The sequence below is a fragment of the Camelus bactrianus genome, chromosome 18, assembly GCF_048773025.1.
Source record: "Camelus bactrianus isolate YW-2024 breed Bactrian camel chromosome 18, ASM4877302v1, whole genome shotgun sequence".
Taxonomy (NCBI): domain Eukaryota; kingdom Metazoa; phylum Chordata; class Mammalia; order Artiodactyla; family Camelidae; genus Camelus; species Camelus bactrianus.
In genome coordinates this window covers 23,659,202-23,681,111 of record NC_133556.1, presented here as the reverse complement: position 1 = coordinate 23,681,111, position 21,910 = coordinate 23,659,202, and the positions used below count along the sequence as shown (strand labels likewise).

General features: G+C 38.6%; 1 protein-coding gene across 5 annotated transcripts in view; it reads right to left on the bottom strand.

Annotated features, from left to right (window-relative positions):
- The window catches only part of PARN (poly(A)-specific ribonuclease), a 148,587-nt gene that overhangs the window by 8,275 nt on the left and 118,402 nt on the right, over window positions 1-21,910 (bottom strand). For 4 of the 5 annotated variants that reach the window (XM_010961112.3, XM_045521250.2, XM_010961111.2 and 1 more), the window contains one exon: window positions 1,401-1,594. The exons of the other annotated variant lie outside the window; for it this stretch is intronic. In XM_010961112.3, coding sequence (XP_010959414.1) covers window positions 1,401-1,594 — 194 coding nt within the window. The remainder of the gene's footprint in view (window positions 1-1,400; window positions 1,595-21,910) is intronic. 5 annotated transcript variants of the gene reach the window in all.

Genomic DNA, 21,910 nt, shown 5'->3' with positions numbered 1-21,910 from the left:
TCTCCAATACTTAAATTAGGGGGAGGAAGGGAGACAGGCAGATTCAAGGAGACAGTGAAAATTCACAGTTGGGACTTCAAACAACAGTTTTAAGTTTTCAGTTAAAGTTAATCTTCAGTATAATGTATAAAAGGCATCTGTGACATTTTTGCTGCTTCTTTGATTTCATTAATGTCAATGAGATTCAGAAAACACCTGCAGGCAGATTGGGCCACATGTGAAAAAGAGGAATTAACTGAAACACGGTGGATTCCTGGCCTGGGTCTGAATCAAGTTCCAGGCTTCACTCCCATCCCTCGGTTTGGCTGTTGGCTCTGCTAATGGGGGCGACTATCGCCAAGTGAGACACAGGAGGGGAGTGACTTCGGCTCGGGCGGCGTCCCCCTCATCCCAAGAAGACAACATATAACTGTGTGGAAAGCACTGGCTTTCCTGCAGGCTGACTTAGGGGCTCTGTGACCCCGGGCAAGTCATGTAACCCTCAGACCTCTGTTTTCTTAGTTGTAAAATGGACCACGAGGCCCACGTCAGAGACTTAAAGGAAAGCATTTCTGTCATGCACGCAGAGCCGCCGTGCTGGGTCCCCAGCAAGCACCTGGTCAGCAGTGGCTGCATCTGCCGTCGCCGTGATTGCAAGCTGAGCAGGTTCTGGCCGGATCTCCTCAGCAAGCCCCTTTCCTCGCCTGGCACTCCGGCCCTGCAGAAGATCTGTGCACCAAGGGCTGGGTCATTAGCTCACGGAGCCTCCATGGCGCGTCTGGGTCAGAGGGAACGCGGGGTGCCGCTCACTCTCCGGTTCTGCTTTTTACCAGCTACCTGCACCTGCATATGTTCCTTCGCCTCTCTGAGCCCAGACGTCTGCATCACTGAAACAGGGATGACTCCCTATACCAGGGCTGCTGTGGGAATGAAACTCCAGGAGAGAGAAGGCTCCTACTACAGCATCCAGCACACAGTAGGCTCCCAGCATGTGTTCATCTCCTGTTTCCTTTGCTCCTTATGTAATTCTGCTTTATGGGAAAAGTTTGGGCTGCCTCGGGGTTTGCTAGAAACAATGAAAGCTCTGCGACTGAAAATAACACGTGCAGGAGTAGGCCTCTGTGCACATTCACGTATACTTTCAAAATATGGAGGCTACTTTACATCAGCAAAACCTCTACATGATGGAGGAGGAGAGAGAAGTTACCAAAATGGACTAACCATCTTTAACAAGGAGGCCCCACCAAGCCTCGCTCTAACTAGAGCCAGGGCTTTTAAGGGATTCCTCAAATTAGATTAAATACTACATGGGCTTTGCCACCAACTGAAGCCCTCGTGCAATAGCTCCTCCCCCAAATAAGAGTTTCTAGAGCATTAAAAGAGGATATGGCTGTAGAACTTTAGCGAGATCCAATACAAACCTGTTGGAGAAAGGTCCTTCTTCATCCTTTTTAATTTCTTGGCCTTTTTCCGTCCCTCTGAGAGGGATTCTGCACAGGAATCTGTCTGCTCAAGCTCACTGTCAGAAACCTCCCCCAATTCTCTGGCCTCCAGGCCAGGTTCTGCTTGACTGGGACTCAGATTCCTCTTTCCCCCTGTGCTGGTCGTTGTAAGACTGAAATGCAAACAGTGGGACAACATGAGAGGTGCTGAGAGTAACTGGAAGACTAAACATATAAAAATATTTTAATACTCTTAATTCTATTAACACTTAACTAGCAATCAAACAACATGGGCAGCTGCTGCCTGGAGGTGCTGGTTAAGCACCTTACTATGAGCTGAGGTCTAAAGTTCACCCGTGACAAGCTTATTCAGAAGAAAGACATACACAAATCTAAGCTGTTTGGAGCACTGATAAGAAAAAAATTTTTTAAGAGAATCCTTGGTCTCTACTGTGATAGAGCTACCATAACAGAAGAGTGGAAGAGAAGAATAGTGGTCTAGGTTACGTTAAATCAGAAGGTAGCCTGTTACCTGCAAGACTCCTAATGGACCACAGTAGGACAGAACTCCCGAGCCGACTTGGCTCCCAAGCTGCTCGTGCATCTTAATACACTTAAAGGGCACACCCCACCTTCATATAATTCTCTTCCATTTCAAAACGGTGACTTGTCAAGTTTATAATTAAAGCTGGCTTCGTTTTTAAAGCTTTATAGGATTTGACACGTTGAATTAAATCAGATTACATGTCCTGATTTTCCTTAAGAAAAATATGTTCCCTGAAATAGAACTTGATAAAAACAGAGACTATGTTGCCAGCGTGAGTCCTGTCTCTTCTCAGTGTGTCTTATAAATAGACTTTTTTTTTATTATAGTCCCCAAGTTATGAGAAGCATAAAGAATCCAGTCATTCCCTCTAAGGCAGGCCATTCAGGCACAGAGAGGAGAGGAGGGGGGGAGCACGGGAGCGTGCTCCTGTGTCAGCCTTGCCTAGGAAGTAGGTGCCTCGACCCATTCCATACAACCAACTCGGGCTACTGAATCCTTCGAGTTCTGCAATGTTACTCCCGTGCTAACATCTTCTCTGTACCTCACACCTGCTCACTCATGTGAAAAAGGTGGTAGTTCTTAGCAGCCATAGGAAGCAGAACAGAGCTCAGAGCAGATGACCTTAAGACTGGCTGGCTGGCCCGCCACTGTCCTCTTTTCACATCTGTTCTATGCAGCTTTCTGAAACATCTCTTTTACTGAGGGGATATGAAGAAAGGGCAGGATACCAAAGGTAGTATTGGGGGGGAGGGGTTCATTAAAAACATGCTAAAGTTTACTGTCTGAAAACTGATTTCAACTTTTTAAAAAGACTAAAACAATTTTTGGATGGTTTCAGAAAATTTGGAAAATTCAGAAATTGTAAGTAAGAAGATCATAAGGAGATACCCTTGCATCACAAAAGGGTAAGAGGCCTAAAAATTCTTCTGTGCTGTAAACCCTCGAACCTGGCAGCCTCTGGAACATAAATGTTTAATGAAAACTCTGCTGGAACCATCAGCATTCAAAGTACTTCAAGAAATACAAAGTCCAGGGGGGAGGGTATAGTTTAGTGGTAGAGTGCATGCTTACCCTGCATGAGGTCCCAAGTTCAATCCCCAGTACTTCCATAGAAATAAATAATATAATAAAATAAAATAAAATAAAATAAAATAAAATAAAATAAAATAAAATAATTTCCTTTAAAGAAACACAAAGTCCAGAAATAGCTTCAACTGCATACAGAAATCTACTGGCTGACAAAGGTGGTACCCCAAATTACAGGGCAGGTATGGACTTTTAAAAAATGGTAGTGGGACAACTGGAAAAAGATAAATTAGACCCATTCCTTGCCCATGAAAAAAGACTAAACACCTAATGGATCAGATATCTAACTGTGAAAAATGAAAGTATGTAAGTACCAGAAGAAAACAAGGATGAATTTCTCCAAAACCTGGGTGTTGAAAAAGACTTTACTATGACTCACAATCCATATGCAATGAAGGATTTATAAATTTAATCACATAAAAATAAAAATCCTTTGCATGGTAATAAATAACACGAGAAAGTCAAAAGACAAATGACAAACCAGGAGGAAATATCTGTAACCTATATCACAGATAAAGGGCTAATGTCCCTAATATACAAGTGATAGTCAGCGTTGAAGGAAAAAAGACCAAAATCCTATAGAAAAATGGGCAAAGCTATGAATAAACAGCTTACTACATACTAACACACACACACACACCCCTTAAACACATGAAAAGATGTTCAACTCCTCTTATGATGCAAAATAAAACAACACTGAGATGTCGTTTCTCAGCCACGAGATTGACAACAACAACCAAAAGCTTGATGAAATAGTCTGTTGGCAAGACTGGAAAAAAAAAGGCCCTCATACACTGCTGGTGAGAATGAAAAATGGTACAAATGGACTCTTCCGGAAGGGAATGTGGCAGTATTTAACGAGACTGCGTATCCATTTACTCTCTGAGCTGGCAATCCCACTTCCAGGAATTCAGAAGATACACCTCCAACAAAGCAAAAATATTCAAGTACAAGACTACTCATTGTAGCTTTATTTGTGATCATGATACATTATTGCTAACTGCCTAAATCTCTAAACACAGGAAATTGGATGAATAAACTATGCTACATACAGTCAACATAACTAAGCAGTTACAAGAAAGAGTGAAGATCTCAAAGATCTCATATAGATGATTTCCACTGAAAATGGTGAAAAAAGCAAGGTGAAAAAGAGCAATTTATGAACCTGATATTACCAATCTTGAGTGGAACGTCGGGGGAATTGCAACAAAAATCTTGAATTCTTTCGTAGATTTGCTTCTGTAGTTGAATGAGTGAAGTAATTCTGAAAATACCTGGATATGTTATAATGCTCTGGAAATTAGTAAATGTGTTGATGAAGTTGGAAGACAGAGATGCAAATACTGGTATAGGGGAAGGCTGAGGGGAGCCCTGTGGGGATGGAATAGAACTGGAGATACGGGCCCAGGCTTGGGATTTCTAAGTTAAGTATGTTTCTATCTGTGCACGTTTATGTGTATGCATATATGTATGGGATATATGTGTGTATATCCATGCACATATTTCCTAGTTCTGCCCATTGAAAGGACCTACAGAAAAAACAAAACAAAACAAAAAACCAACAGTGGCCATGAACACATCTAGTGTCCAGATCTTAATATCTAACACCATTTCCCATTAGAAAAAAAATCAAACCAGGGCTCCTTAAAGAAGCAGCTTATTCCAGCGTTGGGGTAATAAAGGAGCACAAAATGAACTCGGAACATCTTGCAATACCAGAAAGTAGGAAACTGCTGAATAAATGATGGGGCACGACACAGGGACATGAGAACCAGGTGGAAAGGGCTCCCACTGGCCAATTATTTGAGCACCAAAATAATTAAGGGGCAATAATAAATTCTAAGCCTTTGAAAACGACAGGAATCAATGAGTCTACATCAACATGTAATACAGACAGACAGAGAGAGGAGGGAGAGCTCTTAATTCCAGTTCAATGCTGACTATGAAATAGTAAAGGCGGAGAGAGAGATGGAGTTCGCAAATCATCCTTTGGCAACCATCACATGAAGAATGATTGATGCAAAAACTATCAACAGATGCTAAATCAAGGGAGATGTTTCAATGAACAGCAGGATATTTGCATGGTCTTAAAGTGTCTCTCCTGAGACAGATACCCTGAGAAGGACACAGCATCACTTATACAGTATTCTGATCAAGATTGTATAACCTGAATATAATTATGAGGCAACATCAGACAAATCCAAGTGAAAAATATCTTACTGAAAAAAGTGGGGGGAGGGGCCGGTGTCCTTCAAAAATGTCATTGTTATAAAAAAGACTAAAGAGACATTGAAAACCAAATGTTAAAAAAAATATAAAAGAGACATTGAAAACTAGTTGCAACACATTATCACAGACTGGATCTTATGCTGCAGGGGAAGAGCTATAAAGATAATACTGGATCAAATAATAAAACTGGGATATGAACAGCAGATTAAAGTATTACATCAGTGTTAAACTACTGAGGTTGAAAACTGGACTAGAGTTAGACCCGAGAATATCCTTATTTAGAGTATTTAGGGATTAAAGGACCAAGATGTATCTAACTTCCTCTAGGATGGTTCAGAAAAAAATAAGTGTGCTGGGGTGTAGGGTATGGAGAAAAAAAGAGAAGGTAGGAGGGAGAGAGAATGTAACACAGAACATGTATATACAGAGAGGGAGAAAGGGAGAGGGAGGAAGAGAGAGCGTTTGCACACAAAGCGAAAAACAGCAAAATGTTAACAACTGAGGTATCGGGTTAAAGAATACATAGGGGTTCTTTGCAATATTTGTGTGATGCTTTTAAAGTTTAAAATTATTTCCAAATAAAAAGTGAAAAATAAAATCATTCAGGGTACTTGGGAAGCATGATGTTTAATAAATAAGGAAAAAAATTTCATTGAGGAATGCCTCCTGATGCCTGTCTGCTGCGGCACAACCTAGGACTGGGGTGTGTGCGTGCTTATACACGACTCTGAAATACATCACCAACCTACTAACACAAGGAAGAAGCTGCCTTGACCCATTAACAAAATGTCTCATTTGATACAAGTGAATCTTTCCAGCCACTCAGGCTCACGCCCTCGAAGTCAGCATCTGCCCCTTCCCATTCTTCAGTGCCCGGGCCCTTGCTCCTTCAGAAGCTCACGCCCTCATTTAACCAATATTCTACCAACATAACGAGCACCTCCCACGGGCCACCTCCAAACACCCTCCAGTCCTGCCCAGTTTACTCTCAGCCACCATTCCAGGCCTTTCCTCACACTGCCGCCATGAGCCCTCCCTATCTTGTCCCGAGACTCTTAAAAGAGATCCTAAGTGGCTAGTCCCTCTCTCTCCTCCTCTTCCCAGGCTCCCTTCCCCTTCAGATCTATTGCTTCCGATGTTACCAAACTTCTTCCAAAGCAGAGATTTGATCAGACAGTCCCAGCTCAAAGACTTCTACAGCTCTCTGCTATAAACCTGAATTTTAACTGCCTGGCACAGCATCCAGGATCCTCTGTCATCTGGGTCCCCATCTGCTTTTCTAGCCTTATCTTCCACAAGGCAGTCGAGTTGCAAAGACAATGTATGTTCACCATAATGCATTCCATTACAGGCAATCGTCCACGTATCCGTCGTCCCACTAGTGGGCTTCTCAGCCCAACATGCCCTAGAGCTCCCATTTTGATGCTCCTGTTTGTGCCAATGCCTTACTGCCCGCCTTTTCTTGCTCAAATACCCCTAGCCTCTTAGAATGTTCTCCAATTCCTCTGTTTAGTGTTCCTTTCCCTCCACGCTTCCTGGAACACTCTGCTTGCCTGCCTCCAGGGGCCTTTAGGCCACATATCCTTATTATTCATAATATACAAAAAATGGGAACAGTGCAGATGCCCATCCATAGGAGAATGGATAAACAAACTGTGCCTCAGGTATACAATGAAATACATCTGGCACGTAACAGTAAGGAGCTCTTGATACAAACAACATGGAGCAATCTCAAGCACATTCTAAGTGAATAAAGCCTTCACATAAAACAGTGGGAATTCCATAATTACATTTATATTAAATTCCAGAAAAGGCTGAACTACGGAGAAAAATTTCAGAAGAATGGGGGTGGTGTGGCAGGCAGGGACTGATTGGGGGAACCTGAGGGAACTTTCTGGGGTGATGCTGATGCTATCTTTACATAGAATATGCTTTTGTCAAAACTCAGACCTCAACAATAGGTGGGTTTTCTATGAACATCAGGCTGATCGCTTTAACTTCAGCATTAATCTGCAGATGATGATTTTGTAGGCATTTGCTGGAATACATTATTTTTATTCTAACCATAGGTTACTGTGGTATTTTTGGCCAGCGAGACCCATGAACCTGTTATGTTCCTCTCCACAAACTTCTGAGAGTCTACCGTGCCTCAGGGACTACGCTGAAACCTTGCCTCTGGAAGGTTCTCATTTTTATGTAATTTTTAAGTTTACAAAGCAATTTCAGAAATATTTTCCCAATTAATTTACAACCTATCTTTTAAGTTCTTAATCTGTAGTTTCTGCTCTCAAATAAGAATCCTTTGCTTCCGAGGGAGGGCTATTGTTTACTAGATATCCTGCCTGAGAAAGCCCTCAGACATGTGTGAAATTAATACAATTCATATGTTTAAATATGTACATGTATGTATTAGCCACACCAACATAAAACTTTCTCAACCATTATTCTCTAATAAAAATAAAAACTCTGACTGTATCCCATATAGCTGAACTAAAGCAGTTTTAGATCGAAAACAGTTTTATTTTACATTAAAAACCAGATTTATGAAGTACTGCCTTTAAGTTTTTGATTACACACTTTCAAGGTACAGATGTACATGTGTGTGTCTCGTACAGACACCCTCAGTACATGCATGCTGATAAGCTATTTCTTTATGTATTGATTTTAAAGGTCTAAAGTCAAAATGAAAATCAGGCAGAGCAGTCTGAGCTCACTTTGCATGTGGAATTATCAAGCACAAAGTGAGCTACTTTATAGTGAGTAGGAAGTGCACATTTAAATCCACTGAAGAAGTGGTGATTAATTTTTTAAAAATGTTAGAGACACAACTTGGCATGTCAAAATTGAACAATAAACCTTGTTTAGCATTTATATGGGGGATGCAAATGATAAGCCATCCTGGTTATAATGGCTCTTCGGTCAAATTTAGAATTTTGCTGCAAGATATTGTTAACAATGCAGTAACTACAAATCAAATTCTGCGAGGGTGAGTATCTCCATTAACTTTTCCCTTTTAGCAGAAAAAAAATGTTTGCTAATAGAAAGATCACAATATGAGCTCCTACAAACACGTTTTCCTGTAAAAGCACAGAAATCTGACTGCCTCATGGAAAATTTCCCTTCTTTGTTTTAAATTAGGGTATCATTTACAATGCAATGAAATTCACTCAGTTTGAGTGTGCAGCTAATTTTTGGAACTGTATATAACCATGCTAAGCTCTACAAAAATCAAAATATAGAAGAGTTCCCTTTCTCTAAAAAGATTCCATGTGCGGCTGTGCACTTAATTCTCTTCCCGGCAACCAGTCATCTGCCTGTAGTCCCTTTAGTCCTGCCTTTTCTAGTAGTTCATCTGAATGAAATCATACAGTATTTAGTCTTTTCTGTTTGATTTCACACTTAGCATAACACTCTGAGAACTAGCAACACAGCTGGAAGCATTGGTATTTCATTCCTTTTATCACTAAGTAGTAGTATTTCATAATTTGTCTATACTGCAATTCATTTATTCATTTACCAGTGGATGGACATCTGGACTGCTTCCAGTATTTTGTGATTATAAACAACACTATGAACATTCGTGTAAAGGCTTTTCTGCGTTTCTTTTTTTTTTAATTATGGTAAAAAACATGTAATATAAAACTTAGCATCTTCACAATTTTTAAGCATGTATTTCAGTGGTATTAAGTACATTTACATTGTTGTGTGACATCACCACCATCCTTTTCCAGAACTCTCTTCACCTGGCAAAACTGAAACTCTGTACTCACTAAACACCGCAGTCCCTTGTCCCTCAGCCCCTGGCAACCACTATTGTACTTTCTGTCTCTGATCTTGACTACTTTAGTAGGTACTTCATGTAAGTGGAATCATACAGTATTTTTTTTTTTTTTGTGACTGGCTTATTTTACTTAGCATAATGTTAAGCAAGGTTCATCCGTGTTGTATCATGGGTCAGAATTCCCTTCCCTTTAAAGGCTGAGTAACATTCCATTGTATATATACTGTATTCTGCTTATTCATTCATCTATCAATGAACACTTGGGATGCTTCCACATTTTAGCTGTGAATAATGCTACGAACATGAGTACAAAAGCATCTCTTCAAGATTCTGCTTTCAATTCTTTGGGGGTATATATCAAGAAGAGGAATTGTTGGATCATACGGCACATCTATTTTTAGTTTTTTGAGAAAACATCATACTGTTTTCCACAGCGGCTGTACCAATTTACATTCCCAACAACAGTGCACAAGGTTTCAATTTCTCACATCCTCGGTAGCACTTATTTTCTGGCTTTTTTTTTTTTTAATGGCAGCCATTGCAACGGGTGTGAAGTGGTATCTCACAGTTTTAATGTGCGTTTTTCCCTAATGATCAGAGATGTTGAGAATCATGTGCTTACTGGTCATTTGTAAAACTTCTTTGGGGAAATGTCTATTCAAGTTCTTTGCCCACTTTCAAATCAGGTTGTCTGCCTTTTTATTCCTGTTGAGTTTCAGGAGTTCTCTATAAACTCTAGATATTAATGCATTATCAGGTATATGATTTGAAAATGTTTTCTCCCATTCTGTGGGTTGCCTTTTCACTCTGTTGTTAGTGTCTTTTGATGCACTAAAGCTTATAATTTTCATGAAGTCCAGTTTGTCTGTCTTTTCTTTTGTTGCCTATGCCTTTGGGCAATGTCATGAAGGTTTCCTCCTATGCTGTCTTCTAAGAGTGTTACAGTTTTAGCTCTTATGCATAGGTTTTTGATGCAGTTTGAGTTAATTTTTGTATATAGTGTTAGGTCAGAGTCCAATTTTACCCTTTGCCTGTGGATATACAGTTTACCCAACACACCACTTTATACAGAAAGACTGTCCTTTCCCCATTGAACGGTCTTGATAACATCTGTTGAAAATCATCTGACTAAATATGTGAAAGTTTATTTCTGGGCTCTGTATTCTATTCCATTAGTCTATCTGTCTGGTTAGTTTTGGTAACAGAAAGTGTTAGGCCTCCAAATTTGTTTTTCTTTTTCCAAGATTTTTTTGACTAGTAGGGATCACTTCAGATTCTATATGAATTTTAGGATGAACTTGTCTATTTCTAGAAAAAATATTACAATTTTGAAAGAAACTGCATTGAATCACACTGATCACTTTGGCTAGCAATGACATCTTGACAACATTAAGTCTTCAAATCCATGAACATGGGGTATCTTTTCATTTATTTAAATCTTCTTCAAATTCTTTTGCAGTGTTTTGGTGATGGGAGGAGTGAGCCATCTCTCTGTCTTCCTCTTCTTACAAGGGCACTAATCCCATCGTGAGGTACCCCCACCCTCATGACCTCATCTGACTCTAATTCCCTCCCAAAGGCCCCATCTCCTAATACCATCACACGGGGAGTCAGAGTTTCAACATATGAATCTGGAGGGTGCAGTGGGGGCGCAATTCAGTCTGTAGCACAAGATTACTAAGACTTTATTCCCCATCTTTCCTTCTAGAAGCATTATAGTTTTAATTCTTACATTTAGGTCTATAAGTCATTTCAAATTCATTATGTATATGGTGGATATAGGAGTGGAAGTTCAGTTTTTTGCATTTGTTTCAGAACTATTTATTGACAAAACTAACCTTTGCCTACCGAATTCCCAGCACCTTTGTCAGAAATTTTTAATTTTTCCAAATTCCTACGTTATTAATCTTCAGGATCTGACAGCATGAAACTGGAATATCCTGATCATGTATTATCTTACATTTTTCATAGCACTTTATTACATGATTTTAAATAGTAACGTATGATCACAATCACTTTTCTGTGATAAGGGTTATATTAAAAGTTTCAAAGGTTAGCTTGGTAAAGTAAGATATAATAATAAATGTATGAATTACTATTATTATGAACCAATATACTGCGACAAAACTATATATTTCAATAAAATGTAAAAAAAACTCTACTTGATAGAGACATTTGGTAATAGAAAACATTAAAAAGAATAAAACAGCACTAAATGGATACCCAATAAATTAAAAAATTAAAAGATGTCACAAATATTTAATATTTAGAAGTTATTCTTAAATGAGATTTTAATATTAATATTAAGCATTAATACTTGTCAGAAAACAAATATTCTAGATGGAGAAAAAATTTTTTCATGTTGTGCTGATGTTGGTTAAACTGTTTGAGTGTGTCCAAAGCAAATCCAAGTTGGGTGTTAAACTACATATTGCTTCATATAAGCTCATTTCCTTTCTTAGAGGTAAAAATATTTTGCCTGCTTGCCTTGATTTTGGTTTTGCTGTTAAAATTGATATTGCTTGTCCTTCACTCAGATTTTAGATCCGCTGATTTCATATCAGAGTATTCCACAATGACATTTACATTTTGTCTTTGCATTCCTTCTGTACAAGTATTTACAAAGAACTGTAGCCTACAGCAAATATTCAAACACTGAAACAGTATTGGATTCTATTAAGATAACGTAACATTCAGATACCCTAGCAAAGTTAACAGTACATGTTTTGAAACTGCCAATTTAAGGACTGCTTCCAAAACTTATTTCTTGGAACAAGATTCACAGGATTTTTATAAAGTGTATTTTTGTGTGTGAACTTGTTAATATATTCTTATTTATAAGAATGACTCACTGTTAAGAGCAGACAGGGCCATGAACACACACTTAACAACATGGCGACAGTTACAAACAAGAAGGATTTGATAGTGGCCCCTTCTCTCTCACATGCTCCTGTTCTGACTTCAGAAACGTTGACTTTAACCTTTGACACTGATTCCACTCTTGCTTTCAACTCTACGTCAGAAGATTTCTTTCAACTAGTAATGTCCACGTTGATGGTTAAACTTTAATTCCCACAGATTTTTTTCTCCTTTATCTGGACTTCTCGACTGATATTTTTCATGAGTTGGGAATAACATACAGATGTCTTTAGAAATGCCAGGAAGGAATTCCTGCACGGCAACACTACTGCAAATCAGCTGGCCCCAAACTAGACTCTGTTCTGTTTCATTATCTATTTGTCTTTCCTTATGCCAGCATCACATTGTTTTTATTCCTGTAGCTTTGAAGTGAGCCTTAAAGACAGAGTAAGTCCTTTAGCTGGCTGGGAGGTTCATGCTGCTGGATAAAACAACCACCTTTCATTTTAAAGGGCTGCCCAGTTTATAAAATCATCTCATTTGACACTTACATATGACTGTTTGAAGCTGAACATGTTTTCATTCCCATTTTACAGGCAAGAAACCTCATCCTTAGAATAAGTGACTTCCCCCAGGCCGTGTAGCTGCTTAGGTAAATCCAAGGTTGTCCTCCAAGCCCAGTGCTCTCTGAACTGCTCAGAGCCTCAGTGCCACCCCATCTCCCCAGGGCCAGTTCTTACTGTGCAGGTCTCAGCAGAGAAGGAACTCTGAGAAAGGCTTCCCCTGACACCCCGAGGGGCCCGGGCAGCCCCCACCGTGTAGCATCATCCTTCTACCCTGTTTTGTTCTGCTCTTCCTACTCATCTGTGCCTGTGCTTCTTAGTGATTTCTTGACTTGTTTATCCTCTCTCTGCCACTAGAACATGAGTTCAGCGAGAGCAGGATCTCACACTCCCTGCTGACTGCAAGGCTCCCAGCACCCACACAGAATCTGCAGAGAGTCAGTCAGCCCTTTGCAGTCAAGGTATGTTGAAGGGTGAAGTAAGTGAATGCTCCCCCGGCCAAAGCAATAAGGCAACTGACAAACACCAAACTGCCTATCCTGTCCTGAATTATGCATAATATTAACACGGTTTCCAGGCTAGTACAGAGTCAACTTCAGCTCCCCCAGTTGGTCAGGATAAAAACACATTCCCCACAAGATGTAGCTAACGGAAGGAAGGAATGTCCCACTGTGAAAAACTAACTCACGCAGCAAAATGAACTGGAAAAATCTGGGGAAGTGGGAGCTTAGAAAATGCGTTTTTATTATTTTCAGAAACTCTCATGCTGAATTCAAATTCCATAAGCATGACTGTTCCTGCGCTTTCAGGCACCGTCTGGGTGGATGAGGGGAGGGTGCTGGACAGCCTATGCCCAGTTCAGAAGGCAGCCCCTTGGAGATCGCTGGTCAATTGTGATTCTTATTTCTAATAAGGCATTTGAGTTTGAAAAGCAAAATTAACATTAAGTAAGGTATGTCTGGATGATAGCTATCCAGAAATAAAAGACACCTTTTGTGGAATGGTGGGGGGTGGAGAGAACACGCGAATGTGTTGTGTGAGTATGTGTTCAGTCCAGCCTATTTGTAAATTAGCCTAAACGGGAGAAAAACTGGTTCTGGGTTTCAAAGAATCAAGGACATTCAACTAGAAATATTTTTTACCAGAATGTGGTTTGAAGCTGGCTAAACAATCCCCTACTGCTAACTCACTTTAATTCAACATAGAAAAAATGTACTGATAACGAAGACGAAAGAAATTAATACTGATTCCTAAATTAAAAACTTATACTCAACATACAATTAATTGAAGCTGAGTTCAGAACATCTGAAATTTTCAGAGGCTAGAAGGAGGTTTACTTTTGCAACTAAAATTTACTTTCGGCTCTGATAAAAGGATTTACTAATCTAACCCGTAATGTAATCAAAACAAAATGACTCCTCCACCATACTGAAAGCCCAACCATTTTAGAAAGTAAACTACTTTTTAAAAAATTTCCAGGAAGTTAAACATAACCAATTGAATACAGGTATTCATCTGAAGAGAGATACATCCTTACAAAGGCACAGAGGACAGGAGGGGCAGCAGCAGAGGATGGGATGTCAGCTCACACTGGAGACACTCTCTTTGGAGGTGACAAGTAGGGAGAAGAGTGCCAAAGAATGCTGCATAGAGGAGGAAACAGGAACCTAAGTGTCATATAAAAAGCTGATTCAACCGACAGAGCCCTGCAAAGTCTCGCCAAATGACAGGCACCAGATGCCTGGAAGAAGTAGGTGATGAGGACTGAGCTATGCCAAGAGGAGGAAAGGCTGTCCTAGGATCCTCACCCCCAATCCCTGGGAAGCTAGGGGACCCCCAAGGCCAACAGGTGCTGGACAGGAGGTTTAGTCTCTGGAGAAACTGATCCCCTCACAGAAGCACCAAGTCCTGCACTGGAGAATGAGACTGAGCGGGGCAATAAGAACTGAGTAATGAGGGATGCAGCATCCCCCACATACTGAGAAGTGAGGCTCCCAGCTTCCTTCAGCCATGAGTACCCAGAGCACCAGCAGTCAGGCTTATCTCCTCCAACGTGAAAATCAGCAAGTCAATCTCTACAACTGAGTCCACACAGCTAGTATTACTCTTAATGACGAATGCTTTTGCCCTAGATTAGGAACAAGACACAGATGTTGGCTCTCACCACTTTTATTCCACACTGTACTAGAGGCCCTTGCCAGTGCAATAAGGCAAGAGAAAGAAATGAAATTCATCAGGTCCACTGGACAGAGAGAAATACAGTTGGCTTTATTTGCAGATATGATTGTCTAAACAGAAAATACCAAATAATCCACAAAAAGTTATCAGAACTAATAAGTGAACTTACTGAGATCCATGGATACACAGTCAAAATATACAAATCAACTGCATTTCTTTATATTAGGCAATGAATGACTAGAAATCAAACTAGAAAAATATATGACTTCCAAAACCATCAAAAAGTAAAATACTAAATAGGGACAACTCTAATAAGGCATGTGTAAGATTTGTATGCTGAAATCTATAATACACTGATACGAGAAATCAAAGTAAATTTAACATTTTATTTATTTTTTATATTTAATTTCTTTATTATTGTATTATTTAGTTATTTTATTTTGGTGGGGTGGGGGAGGTAATTACACCTATTTATTTTTAGAGGAGGTACTGGGGATTGAACCCAGGAGCTCATGCATGCTAAGCATGAGCTCTACCACTTGAGCTGTACCCTCCCCCGAAAGTAAGTTTAAACAAATGAAAAGATACACTGTGTTCATGGGTGGGAACACTCAATATAGTTAAGATGTTAATTCTCCCCAAAATTATCTTATAGATTCAACACAATCCAAATCAAAGTCTTAGCAGGCTTTTTGTAGAAATCAACAAACTGACTCAACTTTTTGTGGAAAAGTGAAGGACGTGGAATGAGCATTTTTTAGAAAAGATGAACAAGGTTGCAGGATATACTATCTGATTTCAAGACTCACTATAAAACTTTAGTATAAATCAAGACAGTGTGGTACTAGTGTAAGGATAGACATATAGGTCAACGAAACAGAAGAGAGTCCTAGAAACGGATCCACAAACATCTATGGCCAACTGGTTTTTGACAAAGGAGTCAAGGTAATTCAGTAGAGAAAGGACGGCATTCTCAAAAGAACAGTGCTAGAACAAATGGACAACCACATGCAAAAAAGAACTTGTACCTATGTCTCACACTTATATATAAAAGTCAAATCAAAACAGATCATGTTCCTAAACATAAAACAAAAAAAAAACTATTAAACTTATAAAAAAAATAAAATCTTTATGAGCCTAGTTTAGGCAAAGATTTCTTACGTAGACCACAAAAAGCACAAGCCCTAAAGAAAAGCACAAGAGTCACAGAAAAGGTATATAATCACAAAGCCAGCTTCTCACCTCATCACTCTAAGAAAAACCATCAGTAAGTTCTGCCTCCAAGAACTTCTCACCCCTTTTAAGTTCTTTCTTAAAGAATACTGGATGGCCAAAAATAGTCAAATATTTGAAGAAAGCCTTTGAGAGACAAAAACCACAACAGATCAACATTCGGAGAGAAAAAACTGAGGAAACAGAGACAACGTAGGGAGCTGAGGGAAAATTTAAAAACCACAGACAGTTCCTGCTTTGCATATAGTACAGGTCCACAAAAATGACTGGACAAGATTACCATATTTGCAAGTCAATGATAAACAGAAAAATCAAGATGGCAATGAGTAGAATACTTCAAGAAATAGGGTAAATATAGAAAGAAAGAGCTAAAAATGGTTGCCTGAGGACAGAATAGGGATGGCAGGGGACTGCTGCTTTTCATTATAAAATTTTTTGGTATTATTTGGCTTTAAAAAACAATGCTCACGTATTTCATTGAAAATATTTTAAAGGAAAAAAAAAATGCCAAGGACTTCACAAAGAGCCACTTAACGTGTGTAAAACCACTATGTCAACAGTAAATCACTACTTGTCTGGTTATGTTAAATGGGTACTCTCAGCTGCCTTACTAACTGGCTCTGTGACCTTAAATAAGACACAGCTTCTCTGACGCTCCAGTTCTCCTTTGTAATGTCATGGGGGATGGATCAGATCACCTCCAAGTCCCTTCCAGCTCCACAAATATGTGCTTTATCAAGTAACATGTTTGCTCACACAGTTATAGGTGCTACTTCCTCTTTAAAAGAATGTATCTGCTACTGTACATCAACTATGTCTCAATAAAAAGTAAATTAAAAAAAGAATATATCTACACTTCCTCAAAAATGTCCTACAACCTAGACTCGTCTTCAGCCTCCAATTACATTACTGTATTCCACAGTTTGTAGCGTTTACAAGTGGAAATGACACATAAGAAAAAATTCGAAGCCAGTTACTTAAAACAAAATTTACAGCATCAGTGTCTTTAATCCTACATGTTTCTGAAGACATTTCATTTCTTTGGAAATGGTCAATTTTGGTTGTTTCTATTTTTCTTATAAACTCAGTACACCCAACCTGAGAAGGAATAAACTCCTAAAATGTCAACTGGACAGGCTCAAATTTGGAAATAAGCTACTGTTTCACAAATGATGATGAAGTAAAGAGGTAGGTGGGGCTTTCCTACTCCTCGAAGGATCCAACTGTCTCTCTCTGCTCTGGCACTCACCTTTATCTGATGCCCACTGTAGCCAAAGGGTCTGAGCTAATGGAGAGAGAGAAACCGGGGATGAAAGAAAAGGATAAAAAGAACGCTCCTGACCATGTGCACAATGCTACCCTAATTCTAATGGCATCATATCCACCAACTCAGCTATCCTAAATGGACATTCATATTATATATTTATTCAAACCAATGATGAGATGACAAAGTAAAGACAAGACCCAAATCAAAACCTCCAAACTTACACTTTTCAAGCCGAAAGAATTAAAGAATATAGTCATGGCTCTAAAGTAGCATCAATAAAGCAAATATTAATTCTTTTGAGTTATTAATGTACTATATGGAAACAAGGTAAAATGTAATGTTCTTATTTTGTACCTACATTGAAGTGTTGCCACTGAAATCAATTATAGATGTTTATTCTGAAAGATGCTACCATGAGGGTTGCAGAATCTTTATTACGAAAATTTTCAGTACCCAAAAGAATTTGGAGAATTGTATAGTAAACATCGATTTAGCCATCACTAGATTCTATGATTAGCTCTCCTGCGGAAATGGAGATTTGAAAATACACAGCCAATTTGGGTTCTCTTGCATTTGGGAAAAAGGGGCACGAAAGGGAGGGTCTGATGGCTCCTCTCCGGCAAGCATCTGGCTTCTATATGACCAGTGATGCAGCTGAACAAAACAGAATCTTTGCTTCAGAGACCCTTCAACAGACAAAAGACGCACCCCCAAACCCGTGGACAGCCTTTAAACATCAAGCCCCTTTCAGTACAACAACTGACTTGGTTCTGGGTCACAGCAGCCACTCTCCAGCCTCACACCCAGTTTTCCCACCAAAAGCACAAGCACACTGTGGCTTATGCTGGCTTGTGGTGTACTAGCAGAATTTTTAAGAAGTATAAAGTGTCAAAGAAGAACTGCCAGAAAATGAACTGTCAGATTTCCACACCTGGCAATTAAAATAGAGAATTTACATATTTCGTACTTTATTTCAGCTAAAACTATACTACAAATACCACAGGAGTAATCCCAACTGCACGTGATCAGAGTACCTCAAATAGGAAATTTGTTTAGTTAACATACATGTGAAAAAATAGCATTTTACTTCCCTATCATCTAAGTGAGTTGAGGGCAATTTCAACTGTTAGCACCATCGTGGGGAGGGTATAACTCAGTGGTAAAACACGTGCTTAGCAGGCACAAGGTCCTGGGTTCAATCCCTGGTACCTCTATCAAAATAAAATTAAATAAATAAATCTAATTACCCCTCACCCCCCCCAAAAAAACCCCCATTAGCATCATCAAAAATAATTATCCTTTCTTACATGAAGGTAAGTATGAACAACATAACATATTAGAAACAGAGATAATTACTATTAATTATGGTTAATCAAATAAATAACACGAAGATACAGAAAGGAAACATTAATTTTCGAACATTACTGCTATTATAAAGCATGAAAGCATTCATGACAGCACCAACTCTGTGATCTGCAGCAAGACACTTCTGAGTTTTCTTATCAGCAAAATGGGACTAAGGATGCTACTTAAGCCCCCTCAGGGTTCTTCCTCAGCCCTCTGGGAGGATCAAGAACCACTGCTCTTCTGATTATGGGATTTCCTAATGTTGACGGTAGTTCCTACTGCCCTTTCCCTTCCTCCTTTCCAGGCTGAACAGACTCAACATCTCCCCTTCCTTTCATCACCGAGTCATTTTCCTCTGGACTTGCTGTAGTTCCTCTACTTAAAATCAACCAAATAATCCACCAAAGGCCACTACTAAGGAGATGAAGAGTGCTGAGCATACCAGAAGGATGGCATCTCAGTATTTTTGATACTGGCTTGTACATCCCAGAGTCATTTGTTTCTTTTTAAAAAATTAAAACACTAACAGTTTTACACTGATGATCTGTGGGACTAGGTATCTAAAGCCTCTCCTCAAAGAATGAAGTTTGAAATTCGGATGTATTAACCTTAAGGCTTTTTTAACACAGGTTTTTTGTTCATTTGCTTGCTTTCTTTTTTTTTTTAGAAAACATGATTTATTAAAACTGAGATAGCGTCTTTCTCAAACACGCGCACTCTTAGGTGTAGATGTGCCATGTTTCTAAGAGGCAAGTTAATACACTGGGCTATGGATCCAGAATGCCTGTAAGTTAGAACCCTGTGTAACTTTAGCTAAATTATTTAGCTGCTCTGAGACTCAACTTTTTCATAGATAAATCAGGAATATACACCAAGGATTTCACTGAGTTGTTAGATAGATTTTTTTTTTTTAAATGATGTAAAGCACCAAGCACAGTGGCTGGGATGAAGAATCTGCTTAATAAATGAGCTTTCTCTCTTGTTTTTCACATTGTTCTGCAGATATTCTAAAAAGCATGCCGTGTGTCAGTGAGCTTTATACCTTTATGCTGAAGGGGACAGAGAAAGAGATAAGAGGATGAACAAAGGTAAAAGAGGAATGATTCATCTGAACTAGAGCACTGGTCATGAATTAATTTTTCACAAAGCCTCTGACTTAATATAACATTCATGAATTTTGCCACACGGTTGATCATTTGAACTAGGATTAAACACCCAGGTTTAGCTGGTTAGTATGTTTTACTAAGGAGGCTGAAGAACACTAAAACCATCTGCAGTGTAAAGAATCACATCTTAAGAGAAGCAGAGTAAAAGTGACTTCCAAGATACACAGCTATATGAGAAAAGGAAGGTAGGGAAAAGTATGTGTGGTTCATTACCATCTAACAAAAGGGTGTGTGTGTGTGTGTGTGTCTGTGTGTATATATGTGTGTGTGTGTGTGTACGTATGTATGTATGTGTATGTATGGGTGTATATATACGTATGTATGTGTATATATATATCTGCTTATGTATTTGTAAAAATGGAAGGATGTACTAAAAGCTAATAAAACTGGTCACCACAAGGGAGGGAGGAAATGAGTTCGAGGAGGCAGGGAGAGAAACTTGGTAGATTTCACTTTGGAACCACATAAATGTTTTACATAATTATAAGGCAAAATTAAGTTTAAAAAAACAGCCATTAGAAGTAAAAATAAAACAAACCTAAATGTTTATTGAGTTGGTAGCTTAACCACACAAAAAGGAATTATTTCAACTGACTATAAAATAAGGTAACTTGACTGTCCATCTCTAGTCAGATATACTCTTAAGGACAAAAATGACAGCCAAAAAAAAATTCTTTTCAATAATTATTAGTAATGATACTGATATAGTTATTCTGAAACTATTATATAACGTAGGATAAAGCAAATAAATACTTCAATGTTACTGGGAATCAAAATTTTCAGCCTAAGGAAAAAGAGAAAAAAAATTAAAAGAAGTTAAATTAAGTCCTGGAGTCTAAGTGAATTGGAAATCAGTATAAATTTATCTTAAAAACAAAAAATGAAGGAAGGGAGGGGGGAAAAAAGAAGGTGGGAGGGAAGGAAAAGGGAAAACTTCCATGCTAGCTCTTTTCATTAAAAAAGGCTATAAACAATAAGAAATCCAGTATCAGTAAACACCCTTAGAACCCAGATAACGGTTTCTAAATACCATTTGCCATCATAAGGAACAGGCCCCTTGGAGAAATGACTGATTCCAAATATAACATAGGAAATGTACAAGACCTTGGAATACCTTCTTAAGAATATCAGAAGTCAAAGGAGCTAGTAAACTATTGGGATTGTATTAGAAGACTCAAGAGACAACTGGAAATGGTTCATAGTTCTACTGGTCAGAAATAAGGTAATCAGAGCATCAAAAAGAATAGAACTATATAATGTACTAAAGTGTGTGTGTGTGTGGATATATATATATGTTTATATATATATATATATATAAAACATGTTTGAAACAAACAAAACAAACCTCATTGCTCACCTTTAGGAAGTGCTAGGAAACCAACTAATTTTTCTGAAAACTGGTTTTAAAAATGTGTTGAGGGGAGAGATTAAAGAATTCATTTTGCTTTTTCTATATGAACTATACCTCCAGATAACCAAGTAGATGATGAGAAGAAATTTTTTACTTTAAGTAAGAGCATTTGGGATGATAAATAAAGTAATAAACTATAATATTACTTTTTTGCAACCCTTAATGAAATAATGAATCTAGTCATTGATCATTAATGGCTAATAAAGACCATCAGGTGAAAAATGATACAGGAACTTTGTATTAGATGAACGAACCAAGCCAGCAAAATCTTAACCCACTTGATCAATCTTATAAAAAGAGAGAAAAGTAGACTTTTTGTGCCACGCAATGTGATGCAAAAGTAAATATACAACACCGTCTATGAAATACTCTTGCCATTCAGTTCAGCCCTGAATCTGATCAAGTTTATAGATGTAACTACCAGTTAATTATAAACACAGCAGTCAGGTAACATGTTATACAGCCTTAAGAGAATGTTCCAGAATATAGAAATTCTACAAAGCAATCTGGTTTCTTAAACCTACTGTAAAGGAGTGGGGATGGGGAGAATTCACAGAGAAAGGGAATTCATAGATCAAGAGAGATATGAGACACGTCACCCAAATGTAGTATGTGAACTTGTTTCGGAACTAGAGGTCAAACAAAACAATTATTTTAAAAAAAATCTGTGAACTGAAAATCTGAACACTGGATATTTGATATTAAAGAGTTATTATTAATTTTGTATGTGGCAGTAGTATTGTAGTTTTGTTTTAAAACGTTTCTCTTTTAGATACATACGTATATATACTCGTGACTGAAGTGCTATGCTGTCCGTGATTT